Source organism: Salminus brasiliensis, chromosome 23 (assembly GCF_030463535.1).
Source record: "Salminus brasiliensis chromosome 23, fSalBra1.hap2, whole genome shotgun sequence".
NCBI classification, from domain to species: Eukaryota; Metazoa; Chordata; class Actinopteri; order Characiformes; family Bryconidae; genus Salminus; species Salminus brasiliensis.
The window spans coordinates 28620463-28642658 of record NC_132900.1 but is presented as its reverse complement, the minus strand read 5'-3'; the positions used below and the strand labels follow the sequence as shown (position 1 = coordinate 28642658).

At 46.2% G+C, this 22196-nt stretch overlaps 1 protein-coding gene across 1 annotated transcript in view; it reads left to right on the top strand.

Annotated features, from left to right (window-relative positions):
* Positions 1-22072, top strand: part of rreb1b (ras responsive element binding protein 1b) — a 42829-nt gene extending 20757 nt beyond the window's left edge. The window contains exons 3-13 of the mRNA XM_072669153.1: positions 5698-5814; positions 6008-6249; positions 7843-7929; positions 8618-8781; positions 13018-13162; positions 13377-13519; positions 13643-13832; positions 13933-16558; positions 17233-17397; positions 17480-18349; positions 18954-22072. Coding sequence (XP_072525254.1) covers positions 5698-5814; positions 6008-6249; positions 7843-7929; positions 8618-8781; positions 13018-13162; positions 13377-13519; positions 13643-13832; positions 13933-16558; positions 17233-17397; positions 17480-18349; positions 18954-19426 — 5222 coding nt within the window. The 3' untranslated portion in view covers positions 19427-22072. The remainder of the gene's footprint in view (positions 1-5697; positions 5815-6007; positions 6250-7842; positions 7930-8617; positions 8782-13017; positions 13163-13376; positions 13520-13642; positions 13833-13932; positions 16559-17232; positions 17398-17479; positions 18350-18953) is intronic.
* Positions 22073-22196: the final 124 nt, after the last annotated feature.

The window sequence follows — 22196 nt, the reverse complement described above, 5'->3', positions numbered from 1 at the left end:
TGTGTGTGTGTGTGTGTGTGTGTGTGTGTGTGTGTGTGTGTGTGTGTGTGTGCACAAGTTTGTGTGTGTGTGTGCTCGGTGACTGCGCATTCCAGACACTCCCTGATCCACACAGCTCTTGGGATGCACTGTGTGAGCAAAGCTGCTCCTCTGCTCTGAGCTGTATTCAGCATTGCTAAGGGAGTATGAGACACACCAGCAGTAGATCAGAGGAGGCTTCTGAGGATCAGAGCCTGATTGAGACACTTCACTTACACTGTATGTCCAAATGTTTGTGGACACCGCTTCTAATGAACGCTTTCAGACCTCGATTAGACCTGGTCACTTCATATGGCTAGTATCTGGACTGTATCCACATGCACTTGGGCACACTCAGTGGTCTAATGCATCTTTGGTCAGTCAGACTGAAATCTGATAACTGTGTGGGACGGAACATGCAAATTCTCTCCTTGCACTGCAATTATTACTGGGTTGTACTGGGAGGGGTTTTGGTTGTGGGACACATCTTGGCGAGACGGATGTGTTTACACTGCTATAACGTGGCTCCAATGTGTCTCAGATCAGACAGCAGTTTGAGTGATCGGATCTGAATCTTGCTTAAACAAAACTTTTGGCACCCAGCATTGAGCTGTGGAGCACTCTGGAATGATGATGGTGCTCCATCCAATACTTTTGGGATGAGTTGGGGATGTTGTGGGGTGGTGATCATCCAGCATCTTGATCTCACAAACACTGTTGTCGCTGGATGCCATTAAATTCTCACAGCAATGCTGTGCAATCAGAACCTAGTAGCCTTCTTCCACTGGTTCAGGTCATACAGACCGGAAGTACGGCGTGACCCACTGTGAATTCACAAATGGGCTCACTCGGACTTTATCCAGACGTTGTACTAGGAGCCAGACAGGAAGAAGGCCGGGTGCTGTCCGGTACAGCTGATTTGGACGTTCGCGCTCACGCATGCAGCTCCTCTGGTGGGTGATGTCTGGACAAGTTCTTCTGGGTTACCAGGCACGTCTGAAAGGGGCTGTACAGAGAAGTGCCGCTGTCTCAGGGGGCCGCTGCTGTAGGGCAGCTATTTGGGAGGATTTGAGTGAGAGATGTAGAATGAGGGGTGGTGTGTGAGATTGAGGGTGATTGCAGGGCGAGATCACAGCCGCAGTGGTGTGTGTGTGTGTGTGGGTGTGGGTGTGGGTGTGTTAGAGTGTGAGAGAACAAGAAGAAGGGAAGGAGGAGAATGGATCGGGCATTCCCCAGGCCTTCCCAGCCGCCACACCAAACAGGAAATGCACGAGTTCCATACTCTGAGACAGAGGCGGGGAGAGACAGAGGCAGAGGGAGGGGAGAGAGAGAGAGAGAGAGAGAGAGAGAGAGAGAGAGAGAGAGGGACTCTCTTCAGTCCTTTGTGTTAGAAAACATTGAGATGAAAATGAAAGCCTTGTATAAAAGCGTATAGGTGTGTGTGTGTGTGTGTGTGTGTGTGTGTGTGTGTGTGTGGGTGTGTTCGTTCTATGAATGTTTTTACAACTTTTTTACGTGCCTGCATATCTTCTCTCCCTGCACAATCATTAGAGATGAAACCGGTGGTCAGTGATTTTTGGTCTCCCGGCCGGCTGCGCACTGTACCGGTAGGGTGGAGTAAAGGTGGGCGTTGGCCCGCGGATCTCCCCTGTTACGACCCAGCCGCCACGTTCTGTAGTTAAGCGGAGAGGCGGCGGATGCAGCTGCTCCCTCGGTTACAGCTCGAGCATCAGCATTCCAGATTGCTCAGACTCGAGGAGAGAGGGTGGAGCCATGTTAGCCTCCTGATTGGTCAGGAGTATGCTGACGTATCCCTGACCCACTTTTAGGACCGCCCATTTAACATGGAGAGGAGAGCAGTACTGGTGAAATGCAGCAGACGTTTAGTAGGCTTTGGGAAGATATTCAATATAATCATACTTTAAACATTTACACTGGGGGTCCCGAGGAGGCAGATTTAGACTCTAGATTAGGTTTATTTATTTACTTATTTGTTTATTTTTAGATTCTGGTTCCTCCCATGTCCCACCATTTTTTTCTCTCTCTCGCTCCCTGTCTCTCCAGATTCTCCTCTGCCCTGCCCATCCTGCTCAGAATGCCCCCCCCCCCTTTTCATTTGATGTCCCTGCATCTGTTGCGGTTGGCTCCGGTGGATAATTAATTACTGTCTTACCGCTAGAGCCTCTCCTTCAACACGTGGATGCCTGGCTAATAACAGCCCATTAATCCTCTAGTAATCCCTGGATCCTCTCTGTAGTGCTATCTCAGCGCCCGACAGTGGCGTCCCCCAGGGAATATGGTGTGTCTGTGTGTGCGCGTGCTCCAGTGAGTAGGGGTGGGCAGTGTGATGATACCATTATTGTGATAAATTACGTGACGGTACACTTTTCTGAGAGCGCTGAACAGCTGCATGGGTATATACACTGTGTCCAAATGTTTTTGGACACCCCTTCTAATCAATTCATTCAGCTGCTTTGAGTGCACACACACAGCTTGTGTAATCTCTGTAGAGAAGTACTGGCATAGACATGCCCCCCCCCCACCTGGAATGCTGAATGGTGCTCCATCCAATACGTTTGGGATGAGTTGGAGATAAGGTGGAGTTGGTGAACAATCCAGCATCCTGACCCTACTAACACACTTGTCGCCGAATGCCATCAAATCCTCACAACGATGCTCCTCCAAAGTCTGGTCGAAAACCTTCTTCCCTGGACAGTAGAGACTCTAGTTACCCCAACAGATTCACCCTTGATTTCGGAAGACATAGTGAATGAGCAGGTGTCCCAATACTTTTGTCCAGTTAGTTTATCCAGTTAGTTAGCCTACTTGTATCTGGTCAGATGGGGATATTTTGTGGGTAGAGGAGCATTTCACTGGCTGATGGCCTATCCAGCAGCGTGTGTGTGTGTGTGTGTGTGTGTGTGTGTGTGTGTGTGAGCGAGCCCGATGCTGCTCTCCATGTGCAGTAATGGATATGGGTGGGGCAGTAGTTTGGAGCGCTCGTGAAGAATGGATGTGGTCTCTTCCTTTTTTTTGTTCTGCATCGAGGACGATGATGATAACGGGGGGGTCCAGAGCAAATTATACCCTTCTGTAGTACGTGCACACACACACACACACACACACACACACAAAGAACACAGCAGCAGGCTTCCCTCCACTGCTCTCTAAGCCACTTCCTGCTTTTGAGTCAGACCCAGCCTCCCCCCAACTGCTGTTCCTCTCTCCAGCCTGAGTGCGATTTCACTCAGCAAGCAGCTGACAGTCTGGCCCCTCCAAGTGCGTACAGCTAGCACATCTCTCTCGCTCCGTTTCTCTCTCTCTCTCTCTCTCTCTCAAAACAGCCTGCATTTACTTTTTAAAGAAACACATTTAGGCCAAAATCTCACCTCAGAACTGGTGTAAAACCGTGTCTCAGCCACCAGGCAGCGTATTTGCAAGCATTTAAGCCTAAGTTAAAGTCAGCTTTATTGTCAAAGCTGCAGTATGTACAGGACATGCCCAGGGTTGAAATAGTGCTACTCTCAGACCCATGGTGCAAGAAAAAACATCAAATATGTAAATAAACATTAGATAACACTAAATAAGCCTCAAGACGAAGACGTACAAAAACACTGCGACTTACAGGACATAAAACCCCGTAACACGTAAACCCCGCTTTGTCAGGAGAGAGAGAAGCCGCTCATGTGCGCGGTGTAATAAGTGGTTATTAATAACAGTTAGTTTTTTTTTTTTTTTAAGCAAACATGAAGTGCTTTTGAACTGTGGTCACTAATAGCCGCTAATAACTGCGACCTGGGACTGGACGGCGTCCCAAAAGTATCTTAAGAAAGAAATCTTTCTTAGACGTCATGCTAAATCTTTACATTAATCATGGGTGTGTTCTGGGCGTAGGGTGCAATAAACAGTGCGGTCAGCGCGTCACTCGTCATTCCCTTTAAGAGCCAGGTGCAGCCTGACTTTGGCAAATTGCTGTTTTAATGGTGCGAGGCAGGGATGTTCGCACGTTGGTCACGCACCTGTGTCGACAATTCACTGCCAAGATAGCAGCATTTTGCATGGGGAGTTTCCATTAGGTGTTAACAGCAGGAAAGCAGAGATGTCCCCGTTAGCTCATTGCTCAATTTTAACAATCTACTGATCATATTTAATGAATCCAGGTTACCAAAAAAGTGCTGTAGTCAATCTTCAAGGAGATTCTGGGTAGAATTGGGCTGTACTTTGCAGCACGGTTTGCCTGCACCTTGTAAGATTGTAAGATGGATATTAGGAAAGCATGCACATACCTGAGCCCCACACACCAGAAGCAGTGAGTCACAAATGGCCCAGCGGACCTGTCGGCCCACTGGATAGGCAAGGCGAAGCCTCGTGGCTCATCTGCAGTCTATCCTCTGCTCTTTTCTTCTGAAACCTTGTCAGTTAGTTGGAGAAGGCGAGCTCAGACATGCCCTGTTTCTGCGGGAAGGTGTCTAGAACATGGGAAGAGGCAGTGAAATGTGACTGGGTGGTGTTGGCCAGTGTCTGTAAGCTTCTCTCAGGTTCAGCAATTACTTATTTAATTTGTAACGTTCCAGGTACCTAGACCTAGACAGCTATATGCATCATAGGTATCTTTGTGGATTGACAGATCATCATAATACATAATTACATGGGCCCAAAGTTTGGGATGAGGTGGAGTTGGTGAACAATCCAGCATCCTGACCTCATTAACACACTTGTCGCCTCCAAAGTCTGGTCGAAAAACCGTAGACAGTAGAGACTCTAGTTACTCCAACAGATCCACTCTTGATTTCAGAAGACGCAGTGAATGAGCAGGTGTCCCAATACTTTTGTCCAGTTAGTGTATCCAGTTAGTTAGCCTCCTTTATTTGGTCAGATGGTGATATTTTGTTGGTAGAGGAGCATATCACTGGCTGATGGCCTATCCAGCAGCGTGTGTGTGTGTTTATGATTTTATGATGGATGGACCAAATGGATATGCTTGAAAATGATAAATTAATAAATATGTATTTATTTGTTTTTGTTTGTTAATTAAAAAAATAAAATTATTTGTTTATTAGTTAAACTCTCAGGAAACAATGTACTACCAGCTCGTTCACTGCTTTTAAATACAGAACCATCCGCCTGCGCGGCTCGGCTTGTCTTTCGTTCCAGTTCTCCTGTATGTTTGATTAGGGTGGGATGTTGCCACTAAGGCTGGTACCCTGTTTGGTGTGGCTCTGTCAAACCTATCAAATTTTTCTCTACCTATACTTCAGTACACTGCAAACATGATGACGGCAGTCTCCCAAAAAATGCAGGTTTCAGTGCGCTAACAAATGAACCCTGGTTCAGCTTGCAGATGTTTATTATGTTGAAGTTTATTGTGGTCCACACTCAATGAGAGACCCTAATCTAAGTTTGACTCTTTACAGATGCTCCTATCGCACATGCAGCATGAGCTGATGCCTGTAACGTCATATTCAATAAAACTGAAAGGCTTCCATATTTTATAAAAGGTGTCGGAAAGTCCAGAGGAACATGAGGAACCTGATTCTAATCAGTTATAAAAGTGGTGCAGTTCAGAAGCAGTGCAGAATCGCCACCTTTTGAATGGATGAGTCCCTGTGCACTAATACATTTTACAACCCTGTTACGACCTTGTTTGTAGTCATTTCTGAACTGTCTTATCCTTTGCAGACATGGAGAGTGCCTTACCTGAAAAGCGCAGTAGTAAAGGTGGATGTGGGGCTGACACTAGCAAGTGCTCTCAGCAGACCGAGCAACCCTCCACAAAACCTCTACAGCCCATGGAAGGTAGGACTTCATCACTACAAGAGGTTTTTGACCAAATATCAGTTTCGTCAACCTGAACTGGCACTGCCAGCCTTTAAATTGACTCTAAGCCTAAATTCTCTTCAGTTTTAGTCCCAGACTAAGGCTCAGATTGCACCTGGGTTTAATAAGAAATGTTTCATTGCCATCATCCTTCATCTCTTCTAACTCGCAGAAAAGCTAGAGGGCGAAATAGACCATGTTGGAGTTCTGCAAAAGGAAAACGGAACGGAGGAAGAAAAGGAGAAGGAGGAAGATGAGCAAGAGGAAGGTGGAGAGGACGGAGAGGAGTCCTGTGCCAACTCTGTGTTGTGTACAGACCTGAAAACTGGCCAAATGAATGGAGCGCCTTCAAATGCTTCGGTCAAAACCCCTAGCAAGTCGCCCTCTGCCAATCGCGCCGGGAGGCGGAGTCAGGTAATTTTCTTTCTTTCCTTATTTCATCAAAAAATACACTATGTCCCAATATTTGCGGACACCCTTTCTAATACATACATTCATCAAATCTTGACAGCAACACTCCTCCAAAATCTAGTAGAAAACCTTCTTCCCTGGACAGTAGAGATAGTTATGAGCAGGTGTCCCAATACTTTTGTCCATATTGTGTAGTAATCCATGTTAAATATATGCATAAATGCTGTTATTTTATGATAGATTTATTTATTATTAATGCATTGCTTTCTCGGTGCGGTGTTGAAGACTATTAAAGTACCCCACAGCATAAAACAGAGGGCTTGTTTGGAGTTACTGAGAGGTCTTTTTTTTTATATGCTTTTTTTTGCATATTAATGAATGTTTTTCACAAATTACATAACAATTAATCATGATAGATTTTTTTTTTGTTTTTGTTCAGACGACTGCATAGACATTTGTTTGTTTTCCTGGCTCCGGATCGCGCAGGAGGGCCCACTGAGGGCACAAGGCGGAGCTATCCGTCAGTAAGGCCGCCCTGTTTGCTGTGCTGAACAAGCGGCAGCAAATGGTCCATGTGCCCTCTCAATCCCCCCTTTGTCAGCAGCCATGTGCGCCTTACGCCTCCAATTAAAGTGCAGGACTCTGAAACGCTCCTCTGTGGAGGAAAAAAACAGGTGTTTCAACCCCCCACCCCTCACCCCTCCCACCTCCCAGCAGCTTTCATTTGCGGTGTTAAGTGTGTTTCCATACGTTTAACTGCCGCGGTGCTGGACTGGCCTGTCCCACTCCATTATTGATGCGCTCTCCCAGCTGGAGCCGCTGCTTTCCTGGAGACAGATGCAGAGCACTTGTTGTTGCAGAGCGCGACTGTTTCCACAAGGACTCAGAACACAGTGTCTTTATCAGTGGGGTCCACTCACCCTCCAACTGCCCCCCACCACCCCCCCCCAAGCCTGTGTCAGTGTTTTTTTTTGTTTGTTTTTTTTGTTTGTTTTTTTTGTTTTTCTGGACGTTATGTTGGTTGAAATATTGATTAACTGTGCTGTTTTCCCTTATTTAAGGAAGCAGGGCATCCTTATTTTGCTGAGCTCAGAACAGTTCTACAGCATCATACATTTTATTACGTCCCTCTTAGTAAACATGTGTGGTAATTGTTTATCTTCTGCACGGAAAAAAACATTGCATCACATATCATGTATTGAATTGCCTTCATGCTGATGTAGCAACTGCATGTTTTTCTGCTCCCTTAAGCCTCCATGTAACTTAACCACAGCCTTCAACTGAAGGAGATTTCCAGGTTACGTATTTAATGAACATGTCAAAGCATTTAAAGTCGCTTGCCCGCTCTATAATCCTTGAGTCCGTCAGGTTTTAAATGGTGTAATAAAGAGACTGACCCAGCTGACGATGTGACAGTGGTCACTTGTTGCTGTCAATCTTGACGGGATGCTTGTGTCAGTCCATTACATCCCAGCTCACTGCAGGCAACTGCCGGCCTGTTGCCTGGATAAGGTTGAGAGGTTTCGAGGTTACGGGGGTTGTTGTGTCTGCATGCTTTTGTCTCTAAATAAGAGTTGACTTATCTCTTTGTCACAGGAACTGAAAGAACGCTCGACCTTCATCTGCCCCCTGTGTGAGAAGAACTGCATGACCCAGCACCAGCTCACTATGCATATAAGACAGGTACAGCCCGAAAGCCACCCTGAAACCAATGCTCCAGATGTGTGTTTGGTGATGACTCACATTCAGAATTAGGCAAGTTGTGACTGAAGCACTGGATTTGTTGCACCGGCCGAGTTTCTGTGGGAGATCTGACTGTGTAAAAAATAAAAAAATAAATAATGGGATATATAATATACACACACAATATTTACATTTATTTATTTATTAAATTTATATATAAACAAAGAAAGAAAGAAAGAAAAACATTTAATAATGGGCACTATAATGCTGGAGACCTTCAGAAGTGCTTATGATTATTCAGGAGTGCCCATGCTAACCCCTGTCTACAGCGCTGATTAGTCCAGTTTTCTTTTATATCAATCGTAAGGGTGGACGTGTGTCAGGGCTGCCTGTGGAATGTGCTGGAACCTCATGGTCCACCTCGCAACTGACTGGATTAAAGGATCAGATGCTAATATACCACATAGGGCTAGGCGATATGGGAAAATATTATATCACAATATTTACAGACATTTTCATCGTACACTGTGTTTTGACATGGAGCATCCCGGCATCCCAGTGCAGAAATCGAATCCTAAATCCTGTCTATTTTTCCCTCAAACTCCTAATGTATCATTTTTGCTCTGACATGCAGCAAAATTGTGAAGCTAGGAGACCCATGCCTCTCTTTGTTTTGGTTTCTCCTCAGCACAACACCGACAGTGGTGGCACTGACCACTCTTGCAGCATCTGTGGAAAGGCCCTGAGCTCGGCCAGCTCTCTGGACCGCCACATGCTGGTACATAGCGGGGAGAGGCCCTACAAGTGCAGTGTGTGTGGCCAGACCTTCACCACCAATGGAAACATGCACAGGTACTAAAAACGCACACACATATGCTGATCAGCCACTGATCCCTCCTTAGCTTTCTCATTTAGAACCGAGTCTCGCTTCTGGGGCTTTGGCTAGACTGACAGATTCATTGTTTGTTCAGTGTTTTTTTGTTGTTGTTGTTTTTCTTTTTAATCATTGCTGTCAGATAAAAAAAATGCAGTTTGGACTTTTTGACGTAATTTAAATTGGGTCGTTGTTTACATTGTCTCAAAATGTCATGAAAAATGGACCAATATATACAATCTTTTTACACTGACTTCCATTAAAAGTTAGGTTCTCTCCTTCTGTAAAGTTGTCGTTTTGGAGATACATGTTTTTTGCGTGACAGCAGCGATATATTGTACGATGTGGCTAACTGCGAATTGCAAATGACACTTGGATACCAGAATCAGAAATACTTTATTGATCCCAGGAGGGAAATTGGAGTTGTTACAGTTGCACCCGTTCATGTAAGAATAAACACTCTATAATTAAGCACTCTATAAATAAAAAAACTCTATAAATAAAAAAACTCTGTAAATAAAAACTATAAATAAATTTAGGAAAACATTGAGAGAAACCTAATGTATATATATTATATAAATGAAGTAATGTGGCATATGTTATAATAATATTAATAATATAATAAATATGGAAAATGTATTTTATTTATTGTTTTCTGGGTGCTTGAGTTTGCGAATCTTAACCTGATCCTAAATTAACTTTCCTTAATAAAAGAGGACACTGAGGACACACAGGGGTCCATTGTAGTTAGGATGTTGTGGCTGGGGGCCAGAAGTAGAAGTAGGAGGGAGTTAAATATCTCTAAATTCATGCAATAGAGGGTCTCTGAGCTGCTATAGTGCCCCCCCCTAATTGCTAAGATACAGATGCGCTGACCCCTGTGCTCCTGTGTGTTTTCTGTAGTTTGTGCCGGCTGTGTGTTTGTGTGAGATGCCTCGCTGTGTGTTTACGGCTGTGTGCGCTGGTCCATTTGTGGTGGTGTGTCTATGGGATGAGCATAGAGGCCTCCCTTGTGCAGCTGAGACATGCAGGCATTCCAGATGGGGGTGGGAGAAGAAAGACAGTCCAAGTCTGTGTGTGAATGGGTGTAAAAAAGGGAAAAAGAGGGGGTGGGTTGGTTAAAAAAAAATAAAAAGCTGTTCAGAATATGGTTTGGATGCTCAGACCATGCTTGGGCGGTTTGGGCCTCAGATGTTGGGAGTCAGGATTTAGCCTAGTGCCAGGCAGGTCTTCTGTCATGGCTCAGATTGGAGGATATGATGGCGTTTTCATTGTCTCATGCTTTTCAAGTATTTTAGGGGTAGCTTCAGTACTTCTAGAAATTGGAAGAACTGAGCTGGCCTGCTTATTCAGGGTTTCCTCTGGAATTAAGGGCATCAATTAGAAGTTTGCTCCAATTGCAATATAAGAGTCTGATTGTATTCAGGCACAAGAGCATTATTGAGATCAGGTCATGTTGGATGTTGGATTTGTTCGGGATCACAAACGTCACTCCAGCTCAATGAGAAGATCGTTCATCAGCTCCATCACTCCAGAGAACATGGCTGCACTGCTGGGGAGCTTTGGCTATGGTGACCATAGGACTAGGCTCAAGTGTGACTGCTGACCAGCATCCCATTCTATTGGCTAAGTGTTATTTGGATGCCTGGACTATGCTTAGGCCTCTTCCCACACAGACGCAGGGAGTCAGGAGGATTTACTGCAAGGAGGCATCTATGATGTACTCAACCAATCAGACTCTTACTACTCAATACCTCAGGGAAATTCCTGCAGATCCAATTGTACAGTCATTGCGAAACCCGTGGCTGCTGGAATCGAGACTATGCTGAGCATAACATCATATTTCCCCACTGTGACCAGTACATCACAGCACCCTCTGGCAGTATAGTGGAGGTACTGCAGGGTGGCTCAGAGCAGAGGCCCTTCTACAGGCTACACACAAGAAATGACCAAAGGTGACCGCTTTCAGCTTGTACTCCAAGCCCTTCCAGTTAAACTGCTGCTGTTGGCTCTGCTGTTTGCTTGTTTTCAGAGGCAAAGTGTTTGAGTGAGGCCAGAGACCAAAGATGTGACATGGAACAGGATTCAGGCTGCCGGGGTTGGGTCGGTCCACATATGGGCGGCCCTCGCTCCATCTCTGCTATTAATATCCCTGACTGCAGAATGTAAAACAAGCTTCTCAGCACTGTGCCCACTGACATTTATCCTCCCTCTCCCAGTCGAACATGTTTAGATGCCCCCCTACCAATGTCATTTCAATTTTTGTACAACATAAAACTGCCCATGTTTCAAACGTTATCTAGATACACTATTTGGACAAAAGTATTGGGACACCTGCTAATTCCTTGTTTTTCCCAAAATCAAGGGTATTATAAAGGAGCTTATTTTGCTTTAGCTGGAGTAACCGTCTCTTCTGTCCAGGGAAGAAGAAGGATTTCTACTAGAATTTGAGGATTTGCATTCAGTGGCAAGAGTGTTAGTAAAGTCAGGATGTTGCCAGGAGAATCCCCACCACGCTTCATCCCCAACTCTCCAACTCATCCTAAAAGTATTGGATGACGCACCATTATCATTCTAGAGAACACTGTTCCACCTCTACACTGCTCAATACTGAGGGGCTTTATACCCCTCTAGCCCACGCCTGGCATTAGGCAGCATGGTGCCAATAGGTTCATGTTGATCTGCTCCTGAGAGCAGATTCTGTTGGCAGTACTTCTTCTCTACAGAGACTAGACAAGCTATGTGTGTTTCTGAGCTTCGAGCATCTGCGTCAGCATTTATGTGCAACTTAAAGTAGATAAAAGCATTAATTAGAAGGGGTGTCCACAAACATTTGTACATGCAGTGTATTATAAGTAACAATATTTGCACTGATGGGGTGCACATGATAGTAGTAGTTTATCCTTAGGCCCGGAAGTATTTCACGCAGGGGCGCTTCAGGCTACGCAGTCTGAGTTTCGCATGTAGTTGTCATAACACGGCGCATTCGCAAGCTGCATTCTAAATGTTGCCACAAAGGGCGCGACAGCAGAGTTGAGTTGTCCTATACTGTCATGGCGGACCAGTTCGATGGGTCTCTCTTTAGCCCCCCCTGAGTACGGAGTGTTTAACTGCCACAGTAACATAAGAGTGCATGTTGAGTTTGTACAGCAGGACCGTTGGCCTGGCGTTGCGTTGAGCATGTTTCTGGCCTTAGGCAGGTCATATCTTCAGATTTGTGTTCTGTTGTGGTTTTGCAGGTGCCCCCAAGACAGGTGTGCTGCTAAACGTATAATTAAATGGTGTACAGCAGTGCCATTAGGTCTGCCTAATAGACGCCTTCTTCAGCATCCAGTGGCATGCACAGGTTCAGCGTTTTAGCGTAAGCATGTTATCACAGTGTAATGGGTTCACTCCTAATGCATGCTGTCGCCGACCTTGACTCAATGACACAGGAGACTGCATAGGTCTTGTAGGCCACATAGTACACACACCCTCATCAGCACTCAGAATTGGTGTAGTCTCAACACAGAACCAAGTCCGGATCATTCAGTAACTCGCTGAGCAACACTTCGAAACCATCTGAGCATCAGGAGCCTCGTATCTGGTGGAACCTGAAAGGTGGGTTTGTTTCTGCGAGCTGCTTCAGGGAGGGGGCTGCACATGTTCCAGCATGTCGTAATGTGACTCTACCTCCGCTAACTACCGTCTGGCCCCTTATAGAGAAAGCCCTCTGCTGTCTGACTGTAGGTCGTGCATTTCCTCCAGCTCACTCCTATCACAAAACTCCATACTCCATACCCCACCTCCAGGCACTGACGGGGCCTCGCAAGAGCAAACCAGCCTCAGAGAGGAGAAGTTAGAGCCATTGCATTTGAATAAACTCGAATGCAGTGCTAACATAGCAGCTGAATAGGAAGGCCATTGTTGGTACGCTGTATGGACAAAAGTATTGGGACACCTGCTCATTCTTTTAAAATCAAGAGTATTACAAAGAGTTTATCCTTTTTTTGGGGGTGGACTTTTCTGTCCAGGCAAGAAGGCTTTCTACTAGACTTCGTAAGAGCATTGCTGTGAGGATTTGATTGCATTCAGCGACAAGAACATTAGCTAGAGAAGTCAGGATGCTGGATTAGAGGTTCCGAATGTCGCTCTTGATTCTTTTTTTCGACGAATGGCCTGTATTCTAGTCTATATTTGCAAAGATGACTTATGTGACCTTTTGATTTCTACAGACACATGAAAATTCATGACAAGGACCCAAATAGTGTCCCTGCCTCCAGTCCTATCTCCCCAAACAAGCGCCGCAGACCAAGCGTCAAGAGAAAGGCCAGTATTGAGGATGATGTGGAGAAAACTGATGAACCACCCACTAAAAAGGTGGGACTTCTGCAAACCCCAGCTTCTGTTTATGATGCTGTTAATTCTTAACATCTTCAAACATTTTAGTACTTCAGACAGTAGCGCTGTGGCTAATAGTATATTACAGTCACTAAGGAACATTAGCTGAACTGATTTGTCGTTATTGGAAATTCTTAATATGCTTTTTTTTTTATTCATAAGTTCATTTTAATGGTTAATCTTCCCTTTTTAGGCAGTGGTGGTGCAGCAGACAGGAGAACAAGCCAGTGTCAAGCATGAGGAAGAACTGTTGCACTGTCCAATCTGCTTCAAGACCTTCATCTGTAAATATGGTTTGGAGTCGCACATGGAGACTCATCCTGATACTGCACTCAGGTGGGAGCACTAAAATGCTTGTATGCAGATTTCTGCACCTGCGCAAAGCTTTGTGGTTAATTGTTGTGTTCTTTGTTTTCTTGGAGACTTTGTTTACAGACTGTTTTCGTTTTTTTATTCTAGGTGTAACCTGTGCTGCGTCACCTTCCGTACGCACCGAGGCCTCCTTCGCCACAATTCAGTGATTCATAAGCAACTGCCCACAGATCCCACAGGAAAGCCTTTCATCCAGAGCAACCCTTCAATCCCCCTGGGCTTTAGCGATCTGTCCTTCATTGACTTTTCCTGCCACAAGTTTCCCCAAATTGCACAGGTTAGAACCGTGTAAATTGCACACTTGGACCAGAAACCAGCTTTGAGTATTATGATGACTTGTCCTGATGCCTTCATGAACTTTGTGTTTCTTATTTCAGGTTTGGTGTGAGACGAACTTGCGGCGCTGCTCCAGCAAGTTCCATAGGTTTGTTTGTGAAGTCTGCAACAAGGCCTTTCCTCTTCAGGTATCCCTGGATCTACACACTGCCATGCACAAAGGTAGTGCAGACTCCTGTGCTGAAGCCCAGAAACAAGAAACTGACACTACCGCAGATGCACCTACAGGCCGTGATTTTGCGGAGCCCAAAGAGGTAGCTGAATCGGCACCACACAAGGAGACCCATGCTGTGAACGGACAGAAAGATTTCATGGAGTCCCTCGGCCTTCAGCTTTCTTCGCTGGCCAAGCCCGAGCGGTCAGAGGACGAGATACAGCAAGAAATGTTAGACAGCATCCGGTTTATCCATGTCGAGTCCCCTGCTACCAATCTACCTCAAGAGACCAGTGGCGGTCTCGGCCTCTGTGTTCTAGACCCTATCTCTATTCAAGGCTTGAACAAGAGCACTGGAGTCGGCTTCCTGTCGTTGCAGCCGCTTCAAGGGGGGCTTGTCAACAGTGGTTTGGTTGTCCGGCCGGTGAGTAATCCAGCAGGTGTGGACCTGGCTGATATCCAGCAGATCCTGAAGTTGGCTGCCTCTCAGGTGTCTTTACCGCTGCTTTCTAAAGGTCCAGGAAGTCCCCTGCAGGCCGATCCCAAACAGATCACCCCTCTCAAACCGAAGCCTCTGGTGACGCCGCGATCCAGCATGGGAACCTCCACGACACCCCCACCGGTCATGAATGCCCAGCAAGCTTCTTCGGGTTGCATAAGCCCTGGCCTACCACCGCTTGCAGGCCAACTTCTTCTCAATTCCAAGCAGTCATCAAACTCCCCTTCTTCTTCATCCTCATCCTCTCCTACTAACTGGGAGAACACCCATCTAGGGGCAGATGGATCAGGGGCAACAATTGTGGCTTGCAACCCATCTACTACAAATATCAAGCAGGAGGAGGTTGGGGGTAAAGAGAAAGAAATAAGAGCACCAAGTGGCAAGAAGATCTCCAAGACTGAATACCCTTGTCGCTTCTGTACACAGGTCTTCTCCTTCCCAGGAGGCCTCCAGGCACATATGCGGCATCACTTGGGAACCTCTCCTTACCAGTGCAGCATCTGCACCTACGCTGCTCCAGACAATGCCACGTTAATCCGCCATCTACGGACGCACAGCGGTGAGCGGCCGTACGTCTGCCGCCTCTGTCACTACCCTTTCACGGTCAAGGCCAACTGTGAGCGTCATTTGCGCAAGAAACACATGAAGAACACTCGGAAAGAGATCGAGAAGAACATTGAGTATGTTACCACCTCCTCCAGCACAAGTGGTTTAGTTGGTGGTACTACACAGGAGCTCCTGGATTCTGCTGGTGCGGGAGGCACATCCTGCCGCTATTGCGGAGAGTACTTGAAGAGCTACAGGGCTCTCCAGATTCACCTGAGAACTCACAACGGGTGCCAGAAGAAGCCATTTGAATGCCGCCAGTGTGGAGCAGCCTTTCTGGCCAAAAGGAACTGTATTCATCACCTGCTGAAGCAGCACCCAGATGTCCCAGAGAGGGAGATAGAGGAACACATCAACACTTCAGTCCCCGCCACTGTTGCCTCATCTGTCGAGGCCAGCTCTCCAGTTCCAGCCTCAAATGGGCTCCCGCAATCCATTCAGACTCAATCTGGCAAACAGGACCTGGACGCTTTCTCTGGAGATGCGGATCAAGAGCAGCCCTTGGATTTCTCTAGCAAGTCTTTAAAGACCAATGGCCCAGATGTGAAACCTGAGGCCGCTGCTTCCTCCATGTCATCAGCAAACGACTGCTCGATGGAGCCCATTGACCTTTCCATTCCGAAGGGTCCCGAAGCGAAGAAGGTAAAGAGGGAAGTTATGGATACCACATCACTGTTTCAACAGGAGATCAAGAAAGAGATTCCTTCCCCAAGCACGGACAGGTCTTCAGGAAAGGTTGGCCGTGTCCATGCTGCTCTTCCACTCTCGATCCCTGCCCTTGCCTCTGCTCTCACTTGTGATTTGACCAAGCCCACCACACGCCTGAAACCACTGCTGCCCAAACCAGTTGCTGCCTCCAACACTTCAGACATGCCCCCCTTGGCCTCCATTGCCCAGATAATCTCCTCAGTGTCTGCTGCCCCAGTGCTGCTCAAGACGGGCATAAGCACTGAGAAAAGTGATGGACTAATGGGTGGTGAAATCCTCAATGACAAGAAGTGTTCCAGTTCAGAGTCCACTTTCAGTGGTTCTTCCCTAGATTCCTCGAAAAGGAGAGTGAAGAAAAGGCCGTTCAAGGAAGAGGTTTGCAGTCCTACGGCCGCGGCTGTCGGTGGGCTCGACCTGGAGTCTAGCGGGGAGTTTCCAAGTGTGGAGAAAATGCTGGCCACTACTGATGCTAACAAGTTCACCCCATACTTGCAGCCCAGGCAGGTGGAGCCAGAGAAGGAGAAACAGTCTACCAGTGAAGAAGAGAAGGAGGGAAAAGAGGACAAGCAGAAGGTCCAGCTGCAGAGCAAAGGGAAGAAGAATGCCTACTCAAACTCTGTGCAGAAGATGAAGTGCCCCTACTGCCCTCGGGTGTTCCCTTGGACCAGTTCTTTACAGCGGCACATGCTGACACATACAGGTCAGACATTACCTCCATAAAAATTGTGAAGTGACTTGGGGTGTGTTTATGCTTGTCAGCTTTGGTTAGATTCAAACCAAAAGATACGACTTGGAGTTAGTAATTAAAAATGAGGACAAATTACAGTACAAAACAAAAATGACCGATTTCAATCAATATATATAGACAGCTGGGTTGTACACTGATCAGCCATAACACTAACACCACCAGCCTAATATTGAGTAGGTGCTCTTTATTCCGCCATAACAGATCTGAGCATTCGAGGCTGTCTCGGCACCGAGACTAACGTTAGCAGCAGATCCCTTTTTAGAAGTGCTGTAAGTTGTGAGGTGGAGCCTCCATGGGTCGCATCGGCGACCCATAGGTGCTTATGACCCTGGCGCCAGTTCACAGGTGGTGGTAGTAGATGCTGACCACTGCATACCAGGAACACCCCTCAAAACCTGACCCGCCTGATGTTTTGGAGATGTCGGATCTCGTTCTGACTCTTACGCTTGACCGTTTTTCCTGCTTCCATCACCATCGTCACCTTCGAGTAACTCACTGTTTACTTGCTGACTCGGTGAAGTGGTGTTAATGTTGTGGCTGATGGGTTATATGTTCTTTATTCTGATAAAGTGCCGTATATAGGTGATGCAGCTCACCGTAAACAGTTGTATTGCTCTTTCTCTCAGGCCAAAAGCCATTCCCTTGTCCTCAGTGTGATGCTTTCTTCTCCACCAAATCCAACTGTGAGCGCCACCTTCTCCGTAAGCACGGCCTATCCAGTCGCAACATGTTGCCGAACGCTGAAGCGCATCTTAAGCCCAAAGCTGATGATGGGTCCCAGGAAAGTACAGGTATGACCCGCGTACCTCCATCTACACAGTGACACTCAGTCTTTTGCAGGGAGATTGTTAATCTACTTGTGTTTGTCTGTAGAGGGCATTTCTGATTCCAAGCTCACAGCGATGGACGATTCTGTGATTCCTGGAAAAGAGGAGGAAAGCATAGTCACTGATGTTTTGGCCGAGGAGCCCAAGCACACAGCCACAGAACAAGCAGAGTGCATGAAAGACGCTGAAAGTGTGAAATCTGTCGAGTGCGCTCACACGAACACTGATATCAGTGAGAACGACGACGATTCTCACAGCAATAAGAGTCTTGACATGAACTTTGGAAGCAAGCTCATGGATTTCAAGCTGTCCGAAGCTGAGCAGCAGCCGCAGCTGCAGCCGCCGCCGCCGCAGCTGCAGCAGCAGCCTGAAGATACCGAACCTACTGTGGAACCTGTGGAACCTGTGGAACCTGAGAAACCTGCATCAGAGGAATTTCCTCACACATGCAGTACCTGCAAAAAGACCTTCCGCCACGCCGCCACCCTCAGCCGGCACCAGAAGATTCATTCACCGGATAACCAGCAGGATGACGCAGGCAAGAAAGGGAGAACACAGCCTCTGGAGTGCAGCCAAGCGGCGATCACCAACACCAGCACCGACACCTGCCCTGTAAACGAGGTGGAGCAGCAGCTGAGTGCTGCTGAGAAAGAGGAGGACAGCAGCAGTGTTCTGGAGACCGGAGGAGAAGGAGAAGAAGGCGGAGGAGAAGAAGAAGAAGAAGAAGAAAAGGAGGCACAGAAGGAGGAGAGAAGCGATGAGGAGGAAGAGGGTTGCTCCTCAGAGCTCCGAGGTCTAGAAGAGGAGAACGAGTCTCCAGGAGGTAAAGCTGACAAGAGGAAGAAGATATGCAGCGTGTGCAGCAAGCGCTTCTGGAGCCTACAAGACTTGACCAGGCACATGCGTTCCCATACAGGTAAGAACTTGTTCATTATGCTCTATATGGACAAAAGTATTGGGACACCTGCTCATTCATTGTTTCTTCTGAAATCAAGGGTATTAAAAAGAGAATCTGTCCTGCTTTTGTTGGAGTAACTCTCTCTATTGTCCAGGGAAGAAGGCTTTCTACTAGATTTTGCTAGAGCATTGCTGTGAGGATTTGATTGCATGCAGTGATAAGAGCGTTAGTGAGTTAGTTAGTTAGTCATCCCCAACTCCCCAAGTCGTCCCAAGTATTGGATGGAGCACCAACGGTCATTCCAGAGAACACTATTCTCCACAGCTCAATGCTGAGGGGCTCCTCTAGCCCATGCCTGGCATTAGGCAGCACAATGCCAGTAGGTTCATAATGTTTTCTGCTCCATAGAGTCTACTCTACTCTACTCTACAGGTGCTAGACTAGAAATTAAGCTGTGTGTGTGTGTGCACCCATGCATTTGCACATCTGTGTCAGCAACAGGTGCAACTTAAAGTAGTCGAATACATTCATTAGAAGGGGTGTCCACAAACATTTGGACATGAGAATGTATGTGTATTATGTAGTGCCTTTTGTAACTGTTGTCCTCGTGGTCTCCTCGCAGGAGAAAGGCCCTACAAGTGTCAAACCTGTGAGCGGACCTTCACGCTGAAGCACAGCCTGGTGAGGCATCAGCGCATCCACCAGAAAACGCCAGACAGCAAAGGGGCAGAGGGGGGCGACGACCCCGAAGAGACCGACGGGGGACGAGGGGACGCTAGCGCAGCGGAGGGAGAAGAGCTTCATTGTTCCTCTGGAAGTGAGAGCGAGGCAGCTGGTCACACTGAGAACGAGACTGAGAGCAATGGCTCAGCGCTCCAGGCAGACGACGAAAAGCACCAACCGGTGAACAGTGAAACTGGCATGGAGGAAAAGGACGATTCTTCGGCGGAGCCTCTCCAGGAGCCTCAAGTAGAAAAATCTAAAGCAGATGCACCTGTGGACTCCCACCCGCCTGCGGACAACACCAAACCCAAAGAGACAGGGGATTCCGGGCTCACGGACAACCAGGAAACCGCAGACAAGCCTGTTCTGTAAGACGGGCAAAAGGAGGACGTACTGATTGACTGTTTAATGATCCTGTGCCATACTTCACTGATCTTCCACAAACACTAAGAGACGGTGGCATCCACCAGTAATCTCCTCATGCAGGCTTTGTCATGCATGAAATATCCAAAACTGGAGAGTCTTTTTTTTTTTTTTTTTGGCAACAGCAATTTTTCTCTCAATGCCTTAAATTTTTTAGATTTTTTTTTTCCAGAGATTTGGATCAACATGTAACTGGACAGTGCTATTTTAATCAAATGTATATGATTGTTTTTTGGGTTTTTTTATTAATTGATCACATGTAAGTCTTTATATCAAATTAGTATGTTTTGTATGATAAGCCGATGGTTTATATATCAGTACCATTTATAATGTATTATTCTTACGTAAATTCCAGTTTGTTTTTAGATTCGCTCGAACGGCATTCTGATGAAGAGGCCTTTACTCTGCAGAGTTTTCAGAGATTAGGCTTATTTAGGTTTTGGAGGACTTACTGTGTAACCCAGTGGCCTGGTCTTTTTTTTTTTTAAGTTGGGGTGACCGTCGGTCAGTTCTTTATTGGCAATATTTGCCTGTCGTGTACATTTTTTTTTTTTTCCCCCACCATCTTTTTTTTTTTTTTTTTTTTTTTTTTTTCCTTCCCCTTCCGCTTGAGCTTCAGTGCTAAATGATGTTCTCCAAAGTGATTATAATAGCTGGCGGTTGAGACAGCTCCCCCTGGTGGTTCGGGGTGTAAATCCAGACGTAAAGACGCAGTCCATGGGTGAAAGCTTGTACTCCCAGAGTTCCCCCGCTGTTAGTCTCCGTAGCTGGGAAACTGCTGCAGTGTGCAGACCTGTATATGCTCATTTCTGGATTAATCTGAGCTTGCGTTCATACAATTCATTGGATATTTTTTAATCCATCGCTGAGGAGTTGACTGACACCTCAAATCCAGTGTAGTATTTTTTTTGTTGTTGTTGTTGGCCACTGCGTTTCCCACCTAGGCATCATCTAAGCTTCAGGATGTGCACTGTATTCGATGAATAGGCCATACAAGCTTTCACACACGGCGGCTGCATCCTGGCTTTCCGCCACACTTTGTATTTAATTACAATTTGAATCAAAGTTGCTTTCTTTCTTTCTTTCTTTTTTTCCTTTTTCCTGTAGATATTTTTCCTCCAGTGATGTTTGTGCTCGATCCGTGGGTTGTATACTTGAAATCGCCCTGCTGTTGGTTGCCTTACCTACTACAACGATGCTGTTCACACTGCCCCCCTCCTTACACTTCATCCGTGACCTTGTAGACCTCGCCTCGTAGACTTCGTCCGGTTGGCTAGAAAGAAGCAGGCCTTGCGTCACTTGTGTAAATATTAAGATGTGACAGAACGCGCTTCACCCCACTTCGACCAGCAATGGAAACGCTGCATCTCCGAGCAGAGCACACCTATGCAATGTTACAGACCAGCAATACAAGCCCCGCCCCCTCGCCCCGTTTCCGTCTGGAGAAAAGTCTCTGAGCTCCAGCCACTGCTGGGCCTGGTTCTCTCGGATTGTGTTCAGGTTCCAGCAGCTGGGGTTCATGGAACAGTGTTTAGTGTTTACCCAACGAAACACAACACAGAGTTCGGAGATGCGTCAAAACTATATTTGCGAAAACAAATCAATTTTTTTATTATTATTTTTTCTTAAGTCATTACTATGGTATGGTTTATGAGAAATGTGTGCTTGCTTACGTAGTGTGTTTGTTTGTTTGTTTATTTGTGTGTGCGTGTGTGTGTGTGTGTACGCGCAATTATCAACGATAGACAACACACTGAATATTTTATGTATTTATTGATCTTGGAGAGAGTGGTCAGAGCTTGTGCGAAGAAGCCATGTGGACTCCATATGTGCTACAAGGAGAATCCGTAGAAGAACGATGACCGTAGCACTGAACAATCTTGAAGTTCTTTATATTATCAGTTCTTTTTATCTGAGCTATTTGCCATAAATTACGTTTTATGATATGATTGTTTGCTTGTTTGCTTGTTTGTTTGTCTGTTTGTCTGTCTTTGTTTATAATGCAGCCCCCACCAACACACACGTGCATTAACTAAGTACATAATCGTTCCTGGACCTTGAAACGGATTCAGTCGAGTCGATGATGATCGTCTACTTGGATTAGTGGATGGTTTTCTTTTTTCTTTTTCCCTTTCTTTTTATTCTATTTTTGCATGTCTAATTAATTTGGTGGTTACCAGTTCTTCTCTTTCTCAGGGGCTCCTCAAATTATGCATATGTAAGATAATCTTGAGCTTTGTGGGCGGCGACCTACTGGCTCTCGCTTCTACAGCAAGCAAAGCAGTCACTACAGTTACTACATGCATACGAATGTGAATCTCTTCAGGAAACCGACCGCCTTTTGGCTTCATCTCAAACGTTGTTGTCCTCATTTTCACCGTCGTCCTTCTCCTCGTGATTCTGCATGTTTTAAACCTTTCAGCTGTTTGTGTTTCATCACTGTTGAACGACTGCATTTGTCAAAGGGATTGCACATGTTTGTCTCTCTCGTGTTTGTTCAGTTTTAGAAAGCTAGTGTGTTGATTTTTTTTTTCTGGCCCTGTTCTGATACAATACAATACAATCATTCAAACAATAAATATACACTAAGAAAGAGTGAGAAATTCAGCACGCCTCAGTTCTTTTATTTCTGCTGAAATATAAAGAGGATTACTAAAAGAGTTTATCCTGCTTCTGTTGATGAAACTGTCTCCACTGTCCAGGATACCCCTCATATGGC